This window comes from Arctopsyche grandis, chromosome 11 (genome assembly GCF_051622035.1).
Source record: "Arctopsyche grandis isolate Sample6627 chromosome 11, ASM5162203v2, whole genome shotgun sequence".
Classification (NCBI taxonomy): domain Eukaryota; kingdom Metazoa; phylum Arthropoda; class Insecta; order Trichoptera; family Hydropsychidae; genus Arctopsyche; species Arctopsyche grandis.
The window spans coordinates 14,535,741-14,548,065 of NC_135365.1; the positions used below are offsets into that span (position 1 = coordinate 14,535,741).

Sequence of the window (12,325 nt, forward strand, 5' to 3'; positions counted from 1 at the left end):
TCGCTCTAGATCGGTCACATGTATTCACCCGTCACCCTAAAACTGGTCACACCCGAAAATTGGTCACGAAAAAACTGGTCACATCCAAAAATTCGACCAGTTTTTAATTTTTGGGTGTGACCAGTTTTTTCGTGAGCAATTTTCGGGTGTGGCCAGTTTTCTCATGACCAGTTTTAGTGTGACGGGTGACCACGTGTGACCGATCTAGAGCGACCGGTTGTCCTGTGACCGGTTCACATTTGACTAGTAATCACCGAACCACCAGATATACATATGTCATCATCATCATCATTTACAGCCATTCGCCATCCACTGCTGGATGAAGGCCTCTCCAACACGCTTCCACTCGTCTCTGTTTTGCGCAACACTCATCCATCTCATTCCGCACATTTTCCTAATTTCGTTCACCCATCTTCCTTGCGGTCTTCCTTTTACTCTTTTGCCTTCTCTCGGGTACCATTCAAGCACTTCTTTTGTCCACCTTTCGTCCATCCTCCTAGCTACGTGACCCGCCCACTGCCACTTCAATCTCTTCACCCTATCCACTATGTCCACTACCCTTGTCATATTTCTCACCCACGTGTTCCGCTTCCTGTCTTTCCTCGTTATGCCAAGCATACAGCGTTCCATACTTCTTTGAGTGCATTGGATTTTATTTTGCATCTTGGCGTTCAGTGTCCAAGTTTCACATCCATACGTCATCACTGGCAAAACGCATTGATCAAAGATCCTTTTCTTCAGGCAGAGTGGCATTTTTGATTTAAAAACAGCATTCATCCGTCCAAATGCACTCCACCCTAATTTCATACGTCTCTTTATCTCTTCATTTTTACTACCAGACATGTCAATTATTTGACCTAAATATAAATAATTATTTACTACTTCTACTGGTTTATCATCTAAGGGGATGCTATCAGGCATGCAATAGCTATTGAACATTAGTTTAGTCTTATCTACGTTAATTTTTAATCCTACTTTTCTACTTTCCCTGTCCAGCTGTGTTAGTCTGATAAGTAGGTCAGCTGAATCACGAGCTACTAAAACTATATCGTCTGCGAACCGAAGGTGACTCAAAAAGCGACCATTGATGCTTACTCCGGCTGTATCCCAATCCAATTTCCTGAAAACTCCCTCAAGCACCGCATTGAATAACTTGGGCGAGATTGTATCTCCTTGTCTTACTCCTTTTCCTATGCTAAATCTATCTGTACCTGAAAAAATTTTAACCGAAGCTGTGGCATTCTTATATATTGCAGCTAACAGTCCCACATAGGGTTCCGGCACTCCCTGTGTTTTTAGAGCGTTAAGTACTGCATTATGACTAACTGTATCGAAGGCTTTCTCATAATCGACGAAACCTAGGCACAATGGCCGTTGATATTCGTTGGCGCGCTCGATTAGTTCGCCAACTACTTGGAGGTGGTCCATTGTGCTGAAATTTGCCCTAAACCCTGCCTGCTCTATAGGTTGGTTCTCGTCGAGGATATTCTTCAGCCTTTCTGTAATAACCTTCGTGAAGAGCTTGTAGACCGCTGAAAGTAGACTAATGGGTCGGTAGTTCTTGATATCGCTTTTGTCGCCTTTTTTGTGTATTAAAATGATAGTTGCGTTATTCCATCCTTCTGGTATAGCTTGGTTCTGGATGCATTTGCTGAAAAGCCTAGCTAAGATATTAATTAGGGGGGGGCCGCCACATTTTAGTAAGTCAATGGGAATATTATCTTCCCCTGGGGTTTTACCGTTCTTTGCAGTTTTTAGCGCGGCCTCTACTTCGCTAGGCAATACTGCAGGAACCCTTTGGCCGTGTGTCGATTCCAGAGCGGGGAATTGGCCGTTGTCGTTCTCGTATAGTTTTGCATAGAACGTGTAAACTCTGTCTATGATTTCTTCTCTATTCCTAATTATTACTCCGCTCTCTGATCCGATTGCGATCATTTGGTTTTTGCCTAAGAAAAGATCCTGTTTGCACTTTTTCAGGCTACGGTTATTCTTATATGTATGTACATACATATATTAGGTTTGGTGATTACATCCCAAATGTAAATCGTTACAAGGATCACCGCCGCTACGAAAATCGCTCGCGTGGCTCTCCTGTCGCACGAAAATTGTCAATCACAAATCACAAATCTCGTAAAAATAAAAAAAGCAGTTGCTGAGCAATATTTGGGCATTTTCCTGTATGGCAATTTTCGTGTGATAGGAGAGCCGCGTGAGCGATTTTTGTAGCGGCGGTTATCCTGGTAGCGATTCAAATTTGGGATGTAACCCGTTTATCATATATTAAGTAAGTATGTTTGTAAGGAATTTTCATGTTTTCAATATGAGGACTTTTACCACTCAATATTGATTATATGGAGTTATTTATTATTTGAGCTGAGCAATTAAATCATCCTCGTTGTGTATTTGATTACATATTTACATGTACTTGGTGTTATCTGAGATAAAATTATTTGATGGTGATTATAATGTTTAAATTGATAATATAAATTTAACAAGCTTTTTATTATTTTGGATATGGGTGACGTTGGGGTGTCTGCTTGTGTTTACTACATATTTGTTTTATTTTATTTTCAATTGTGTCAGTGATATTACAGAATTGCCCCAATTCGTTACTATGGCTAAGCAAAAAAAGGATCAACAATGAATATGGATGCAAAAATAAAGAGAAGATAAAATATGAAACAAATAAATCAATATATAATAACAAATATCCGTCAACCAGATCAGCATATTTAAGGTTAAACAAATCCAAGTTAGAAATCTGGTTGAGTAGCTTATTGCCCCTTGCGACAGATAATAAAGAGGATTAGAGGATTTTAAAATGCATTTATTGAATGTACGTAAGTGTTAAAATAAACTAAACTTCTTAATTTCTCAATAATATTATTGAGTAATTAAGCAATAGAAGACATTACTCAATAATAATATTGAAACAGTATGAAGTGAGTATAAAAATTCTATATCCTTTTTTCTGAGAATTTCATCATCATAATAAATTTGAACTATTCCTGCATTAAAAATGTATAATGAAATAAAATAAGCATGTAATTTGTTGTACAGGTATATAATCTTTGCTTATTTGGGAAATATATTGAAATCTATTTGGGTAAACTTTTCAAAAAAAAAACCCGTGGTTATCTTGTACGAATTTCAATAACATTTACACTTTTTCAATTCATGAATAATACCGTAATTATTATAATTATAGCGCGGCGCGACCGTGCTATTTTCTAGGAAAAAGAGCAAACTACAAAGCTATAGAGCAAAAAAAGGTTGGCCATTGAAAATGACAATGTTTAGCACGTTCGCGCCTATTTCTAGTTATAATTAGACATCGGCAAGAGCTCGGGGCATCATTGTCCATTTCTTTGAAAAAGTATATTTTTTTATAAGCTTTTTTGCTCTCTTGCTTTGAACACTTAAAGAAACGGTCTACTGTTTTTTTTTTCAACTGCCCTGATGAGAAACCTATCTCTAACTATAATATACACGATATGAATCTGTTTTTAAAATGTAAGCATCGTGTATTAGTAGAGTTGCTGTAGAGGTTAGTTTGTTATTTGAATCTTGATAAAAAACTCAGTAATTAATTTTTTACATTAAAAAAAGGATTTCACGTGGTTAGTCAAAAATGTTTGAATGTACACACATATGTACCTACATGTATGGATGATTGACAATTTTAAATTTATATCCTAAAAAAGGGTTTGCTGATTTGACACAAAGTTATCTTGTACACGTCATTAAAATATCGATCACCGAAAATCTGACACCTAAAAATTCCATCCACCACCGAACCTTACCACGCGAACCATCTTACTAACGAGAACTCGAGTGCCAGATATTTCGTACTCGCAATTTTTGTGGTAACGATGTGTGCGAAATATTCCATTTACCCCTAATAAGAAGACAGTTAACTTACAATTGTAGTTTTTACTATTTTTCATAGACGAGTTTGTATCTTTAGAGTGAATTATTTTATAATCAGTAATTTTATGTTGCGTTTTTTATGCAAAAATGATTCAAAAAGTATGCAAATTATAAACACAAAATAAAATTTCAAGAACAAAACAAACTAGAGATATGAAATATTATTTTGCAAATCATAGCCGTGAAATGTTGTGTTTTGGTCAAATACCGTTTCATTGGTACCAGTGAATGCCGGTCTCGTTCATTTGAGTCCTGCTCCCAGTGGCATTTATACGCGTGAGTATAATCTGATTATTGAACAGCCATCTCGCAGTCATGAGGCCATTCTACCTCACTTACCGGTCCCACACATCTTCTGGAATCCCATCTCGTCAATCTAATCGCATTTATTTGCGCGGTTTTACCGCTAAAACGCTTTGTACACATTTAAAACCAACATAACCTCTTTCGGCCCCACACGTTATTTTACCATCTGGGTCGTCGTTATTGGAATCAAGTCCGTAATTGCACCGGAAATTAATTTGGAATATGTTTGGAAATCCTCAAATGCTACGATCACACGTGGCAATTGATATGTCACATGGTGATGTGACATGTGGAGTTTCTTATCACTATCCTCGTGTCGTAAAAATGTGGGTTTATTGAAGATATATTTTGAAACTAAACTAACCTAATCTTTTATTTGCTTTTGATATTTGTTAATGAATTATGACTTGTAATGATTTGCTATGAAGACAGCGAATATATGATTTTTGACAGTTTTGTGCCACCTGTTGGCGAAATTACAAACTAGCCTAGTATTTTTTTTTAATTAAGTTTATTTATTTTTATTTCTTTGCAATTTCAGGTTACATCGTAACTTATTGTTAACGCAACAATGTCGGGAGGACTGGATGTGCTCGCTTTGCGCGAGGATGACGTGACGAAGATGTTGGCTGCCACCACCCATCTCGGCTCTGAGAATGTGAACTTCCAGGTAATAATCTGAATCAATGCCAGAGTGAAATTATAAATGGTATATTTAAAATGATGATCGTATCAATTGTTCCCAAAAAATCTGACATACGTTGATGTATAATGATTCTCCCAACTGACGAAATAAAAATTCGCTTTCAGTCCTTAGTGTTGAATTCTTATTTGATAGTAACGGAGATATTTGTGCATGCTTTCAGATGGAACAGTATGTGTACAAACGTCGTTTGGACGGTGCACATATTATCAACTTGCGTCGTACTTGGGAGAAGCTTCAGTTGGCAGCGAGAGCAATCGCCGCTATTGAACATCCCGCTGAAGTGTTCGCTATCTCATCTCGTCCATTTGGACAGAGAGCCGTACTTAAGTTCAGCTCGTACACCGGTTCAACACCCATTGCTGGACGTTTCACCCCCGGTGCGTTCACTAATCAGGTATGATATCAATCTGATATATTTTTACATTGTTTGATTGTAGAATTTTATGATGAGTATTTCTAAGGAACCACTGATTAATATGATTATTCAAATTTATATCTGATTTTTTACGTATAATTAATTTTTAATTGTACCTTCATGTAATATAAGGAATTTATATTTTATTCCATTTTGTTTTTAGATCCAAGCTGCTTTCCGTGAGCCGCGACTTTTGATCGTAACTGACCCCCGTACTGACCACCAACCCGTTACTGAGGCTTCTTACGTAAACATTCCCGTTATTGCTTTCTGCAACACTGATGCTCCTCTCCGATTCGTCGACATTGCTATTCCTTGCAATACTAAGGTTTATAAATCTTTGATTTAAATTATTATGATTTAATTTTGTTATTTATAAATAATTTCATCATTTTTAGTCGCCACACTCTGCTGGTTTGATGTGGTGGATGTTGGCTAGAGAAGTTCTCCGTCTCCGTGGATTGATCCCACGTGAGGGCAGATGGGAGGTTGTAGTTGACTTGTTCTTCTACCGTGATCCAGATGAGTCAGAAAAGGAGGAACAACAAGCTAAGGAACTTGTCGCTCTCCCCAAACCCGAAGTCAAGGCTGATGTTAGTTTTGTTTTGTCATTTGTAAATGATTTTATGTTTATTTATTTATGTTTGTGTTATCTACAATTTGGTTTTCAATTGTTTTAGATCCAAGCAGCACCCGCAGCTGGAGCTGAGGAGACTTGGGCAGAAGGTGATGTTCAAGCTTCCTGGACAGATGAACCAGCAGCAGCTGCTGCTGCTGCCGCTGCCGCCGCTGCACCTGCTGATGGTGAAGCCGCAGCTCCTGCAGCTGCCCCACAGAATGATTGGGCTGCAACTGCTGGTCCTGCAGCAGGTGCCACTCCATGGGGAGGTGCCGCACAGAACTGGACTGCCTAAATAGCAGCACATTCAAATTCATTTTTTCAATAAACAGCTTGAATGGTTCAAAAGCCTTTTGTTTTCCACTACTTTATATATCCCTCATTTCCTATCCAATTAATTGAAGGTATTTAAGAGCTCAGAACTTAAACCCTGATCTGGATATGGTGTTCACTCGCCTCTTAAAATTTCAATAACTCCCATTATAGAAAATAGTTGGTTAATATCCTACTAATTTCATTATTGACTTTCATTTATTATAAAACATTTCAAGAAAAAGGCGGTCGTCAAAAAAAAAAACATTTTTGCGGCGTATCCATATACAAACCCACTAAGCAAATACTATGGGATTATGCATTTTCAGAGTTTGCTGCATTTTATTACATCCAATGATAAACAGCAGATGTAATGAAAAAAAAATAATTTCATATACATAGATATTTTGGATAATATAAAATAATATTTTATATCTAAAGATAATCGGTCATAAATTCATTCCATTCACATAGTTATGAGTCGGAATGAGTATTTTTATATCCATTTCGACAATGTTATTAAAAATAGTTGTCGAGTATGCAATTTTACCACCAAAAGACAGCATATGGCCCGTGAGCTGTAGGTTCATTATCACGGTTCTAACGTGAGATGTTATTTTAATTGATATAAATAAATTATTTTTATTTTTAATCAAAAGAATGAGGGCTTTGAATGAGGAAGTTTCACTTCAGAAAAGTAAAAATATTCATACATATATTTTGCATATGTTAATATACCACAATGCATCTTCTTGGACAATTACAAACATCGATATATCATTTTTAGAATAATCTTAAAGCATCCATGGATAAATCTTTGATAAACGTACAGTTACGGAGCATTTTTGTATATAAATCGTTCAATTTTGAGATGCTGAAAGACATTTATGGACAAATTTGCAGAATTTTTTTATACGAATCGGCGAAATTCGAGATGCTGAAAACTTAAAAATTGCCGGAAATGGGTAATGGTTGCCAATTTGAAATGAAAATCAGATAAATTTGAAAACTGGTAGGAAACGATCGACCTGTAGCATTGATGTATAATACACTAGATCCGCCTTATACGTCTTATACTGGTCTCCCTTTTGGCGCATGCACAGTTTCTCTCGGTAGGTAGGTAGGTAGGTACCGCTGCGTCGTAGGGAAAAAAACCATTTTTTTCCATCTTCCCCGCTAGTTAAACCCCCCGCACCCCTCAGTTAGTGAAGACAAGATCTCCGACCAAAATCACACGTCAGGGCCCATCTATGTGTATTATACATCAATGACCTGTAGTCACAAACCAAGATCTGACCACTATGTTCGAAAGCATACATATATGGTAACCACTAGTCTACGCTGCTGGTTGATACACACATGTTAAAGTCCATATATCGATGGAAAATAAAAATGCATATTATTTCAAAATTGTTTGTTTATAATTAAACACAAATTTAGAAGTATAATGTGTACTTTTAGACATCGTATCGTTCTCGTGTGAAAACAATTAGCTTGTATCAATTTGTCATGGAACTAGACTCCATAGAACATAAAAAAAATTGTAACGAGAAATCGGTATTCTTCTATTTCTTTGACCTGGGAACTGCATATTTCAAATGAAATTAAATTGCGTAGGTATTGTTAAATGATGCATGATTTGTTATTGGAGCGTATGACGCCAGAGACACATCTTCAATGATCTAGAAAAGTAATAGAGGAAATTTCACGCCACAACCATCACTAATCATACAAAATTTTATATTTAAGTCGATGCTTGGTTGGATTTTTGTTTATTTCGTTATCGATTGAGCTAACGTTGAGCTATTGCAAGATGGTGGTTTGGAAGATTACCCTGTTTGCTTTGTTGCTTTTTGGTTCGGAAGCGTTCCCCTACAACGCCAGTGGAGATGGAGATCCTGCACCAGATTTTATTCAGCGTCTACCTAGAATTGATTATCAGTATGTTGGGGACTGGAGTCCTTATAAAGGAAGATCTGCATATTATCAAACAGCTCCCGATGATGGTATCAAGTTATCTCAACCGAGGTATGAAGAGGATTCTTACATTGTGACGCAGAAGCAGGATAATGTATGCAAAGAAGTACGAAGTGGGAGCTTCGAAGACGGATTGACTCAAATCACTAATGTAGTTGTAAAAATATCTAAAATGCTTTTTGGAGCTTTTGTTATGATTATGCTGCCATTGATTTTGACGAAGACTTTCCTGCTGCCGCTGAAGATCATGCTGGTTTTGAAACTTCTGCTGAAGCTGTTTTTGTTTTGGCCGATTTTCAGTAGAGTTTTTGGCGCTTTATCTCCAACAACTAATGTTTTTGCCAAAATTGCTAACCCCTCTGATGCTGATTTGAGACATTTAATCGATACGAACGATACGAGGATTGAAAGATCAATGGTTGACGATTCTGAAAGTTCGATTTGTGATGTGAAAATAGCATGCTTTGTAACCAAAACGATCGCTTCCAAAAATTATCCGATGAAATTCATAATATCTTCTGCTATGTTGTTCGACTACTACGGAACAAAAATGAACAACATTGCTAAAATTTTGAAGAATAAAAGAGGTTATGAAGATTGTTTTAAAATTGAGTGCCACGACAGTGTAGTGCAAAAGTGAATTTATGTATTTTTAAATAATGCTTCTAATTTTAGTTTATACTGCAAATTTAAATTTGGTTAATATCAACATTATTACTTTTGTGAAGTCATCGATTTAATATTGGTTTGAGTTCGTTGAATTGTTACCCAATATGCAACCGCATGTCTTTTTTCATTCGAACTGCATGGTGATTGGTTTTTAAAAGACAGTTACGATGAGTGGTCGTAGTTCTATATCGGTCCCCTTAGTTTTGATTGTCGTAGTGGGTACCTGTACTACAGTGGATTGTGAATCTGTTGCTCGACTTAACGTTGTGTTTCCTCAATTGGATTCACCTACTAATGACCAATCTCAAGTTTCTTCAGCAATGCTGAATAGATCCACTGCAACGTTATCGCAATCCGATTTGAAGATACAAAAGCTGCATTCTGAGATAAAGAAACTTCAGGATCTCGTTGCGAAAAGTTTTGTCGACGACAAGGTAATACATCAAGCTTTTCCATTACCAACAACCAAAAATGCTCCTGCAACTGAAAAGATTTCAACCACTCCAAAAACAGTTTACAAAACAGCGAAAGCAGTAGAACCGTCTAAAGAACCCACAAGGAAGAAAATAAACAGCGAAAAACGCAGTGATGGATTCGATGCAATAAGTCTTCAGCGTGAAATAGAATTATTACAGAAGCAATTGATTGGAGATGGAGATGAAGCCAGAATTGTAAATGAAAACGAACCACATCGAGCTGAAACTAACGAAGAGAAACACAATGAAAATGGTGTATTGGAAACTAGACCAGAAAACGATCCTAAATCAAGGCAAACAAATGAAGGACTGCGAAATTTTGGACTTCCACATTATTCTCACAACTATGCTTATCCGTACGGATATAACACCAATTATCAAAAGCAGCAATTTAAAAGTGAAGATTCCGAAGAGACAGAAGATGACGCTTCACCGACGGAGACTAATTCTGAGCAAAGCTTTCGATTTGTAGGTGGGAAAACAAAGAACATAGTGCTTGATCTTGTACTGGAAGTGCTGAAACTAGTAGCCGGAGGAGATGGCAAAGGTATTATCGGCGCTGTATTGAAGCTACCTCCTCTCATCATCAATGGTTTGTTGCAAGGAGTTGTCGCATCTTTATCCAAGGGTGGTTTGAAGGGGATGATAGTTCGATATTTAGTTCCGTTGATAGTTCTCGTTGGAGTAAACGTCCTTGTTGTTTTCATGGCTTGGTGGCTTTGGGATGATGCCGCGTGCGTCAAAATTGATGAAATTGATTCGAAAATGAAACCTGGTTATCCGTCTTCGTTATCTCAATTGTATGGGCAGCATAAAAATTATTGATTTTTAACTTTTGTTTGTTAAGTTTGTTAGATTGATTGTTGATTTCTTATGTATGCTTGTGTAAGTTCAGTAGTGTATGTTAATGGTTTTTATTACGTTGTATGTATAATTTATTTGAATTAAAGTATTTCGTTTACGAAATCAAATATTGATATCTTATTAAAAAAAATCCGAGAAGTATGCATAAAGTATATAACTTTCAATTCACGTACTGTACATTTCTTTTAGGTGAACTTGCACTAAATGATACGCGGTATCCGAACTTGTTAATGATATACATACATATATGAGCCGTTATATTTGTAAGTGGCGTAAGTCCACTTTATCCATTTCGAGAAATATTTCGCAAAATATTAAATATAATGATTCGTGTTAAAATACTGGTGGCCTGTAAAACGTTTATTCTGCTTTTCCGAGATAAGTCAAACTGAAATAGTGTTTTTGGAACGCGAAATTTGACTTCTGTCACTTTCAATTATAACGGCTCTTACATACGTAGTTTATTTCAAAAATTTATATTTTTGCTATATTCTTAAATTTTATACTTGAGTTTACCTTATTTGGCCGCAATATGTACGAGTGTATTTTGTTATGTATGTATGTACATAGTTATAAATATAAAAATGTAGTTATAGTTAAAAAACATGCACACATACATATGTGTACATATATGAAACCAAACGCAAATAAGTAACTTTTTGACAACTGTAACATCATGATTTACGAAGTAAATAAAATTATATTTTTAATGTTGGGTTTGAATATTATGAATTCGTAGATATTTTAAAATTATTTTTAGTGTATTGAATCCATTAGGTAAAAATAACTACGTTCGTAAGTAAAAAACTGCATCGATATACATACATATATAATTCAAAAAGAAATTCAAAATAATATGATTCAAGAACATATTATATTATATAATTGTATTTTTGAAAGTTAGCTATTTATTTTATTTAAGTCGATGTGACTTTCGATAGCCTTAATTTTGATGAAAATTTTATCGACATAAGTTAAATAAATAGGTATAAAATATAAAAGTGTTATTATAAGTTTGCACTTCGTAATGTGTATGATATTTGTATTTTAAGATTTTTTTGTACTTTTTTATACGAAAATTTTGTAAACAAACAAATGAAAATAAAAACAATGTATTTAAATCACAGTTTGTATATCTTTATTTTTGGTATATTTTGTTTCTTTGTAACAGTAGCAATTTCATTTCGAAGAAGAAAAACCAAACCGTAATAAATTCTCCGACAGTGCACGTACATATTTCACAACACTATGGCCAAATGTGTCATCGATGTATGAAATTTTATGCACACGTCGGTAAACTGCATTTTTCACGTATTGCAATGGATATGCATATGTCGAGTTACCTGCTACGGATTGGAAAATGTGTCTCTCTCGTGTTGGAGCTTCATCAGGGTGACGTGTCCTGCAATCGCCAGGGGGTAGATGGTAGGTTATAGCAGTTGAGGGAAAATAAAGCCACGGGGGATGACGGGGTGAGGGGTAGAAGATGGGGTGCGGGAGGGTGGAGGCTGCGTCTGAGGCGCAGGCGCGATAGTCAGGACCGAACTCGGGAATAACGTAGAGCCGCGCCCATATATTGAACCGCCTAATCATTTTAAACCTTTATTCATCTGCCTAGAATTATAATTTAGATTGAATAGCTTTATATTTTAATTTTTTGTACATACGTTGTTGAAAAAAGGCGCTGATAAGACCGATTTGTTTTGCTCAATAGCCGACTATTCCAATTTTGATATATTTCAATGTGCAAAATTGGTCTAAAGTCATTAGTAATCAGTATTTAATAAATTAAAGATTTTGCAACATACATACATATACCGAACGTCACAGTGGGTTTTATACTACAAACTTGCAAGTGTCATATAATGATCATCAGGCACTTTGCGATTTTAAAACTTTTTTTGCTACTTACATATTTATTTATTTTATTTTTACATACATATTTTTACATATATATATACAAATATACCAGGAAGGCTTAACAGGTAAACCTCAAATCCACCTTCCTGGTCCACATAATTATTACATAAATACATGTAAATTTAAACAAT

The 12,325-nt window shown here is 35.9% G+C and overlaps 1 protein-coding gene across 1 annotated transcript; it reads left to right on the forward strand.

The window, feature by feature from the left end:
* The first annotated feature begins 4,061 nt into the window (after positions 1-4,061).
* On the forward strand, positions 4,062-6,524 carry sta (stubarista 40S ribosomal protein SA). The gene is made up of 6 exons (XM_077440813.1): positions 4,062-4,206; positions 4,778-4,906; positions 5,103-5,336; positions 5,521-5,685; positions 5,756-5,950; positions 6,038-6,524. Exons 2-6 carry the CDS (start codon positions 4,808-4,810, stop codon positions 6,269-6,271), a joined length of 927 nt encoding a protein of 308 aa, XP_077296939.1. The 5' UTR covers positions 4,062-4,206; positions 4,778-4,807; the 3' UTR covers positions 6,272-6,524.
* Positions 6,525-12,325: the final 5,801 nt, after the last annotated feature.

What these genes read in the sequence shown, in the direction of transcription:
- sta (XM_077440813.1), top strand. Translation starts at nt 4,808, where the DNA reads ATGTCGGGAGGACTGGATGTGCTCGCTTTGCGCGAGGATGACGTGACG. An exon ending in CTATTCCTTGCAATACTAAG is followed by an intron (nt 5,686 to 5,755) that starts GTTTATAAATCT and finishes CATCATTTTTAG; the next exon opens with TCGCCACACTCTGCTGGTTT. An exon ending in AACCCGAAGTCAAGGCTGAT is followed by an intron (nt 5,951 to 6,037) that starts GTTAGTTTTGTT and finishes CAATTGTTTTAG; the next exon opens with ATCCAAGCAGCACCCGCAGC.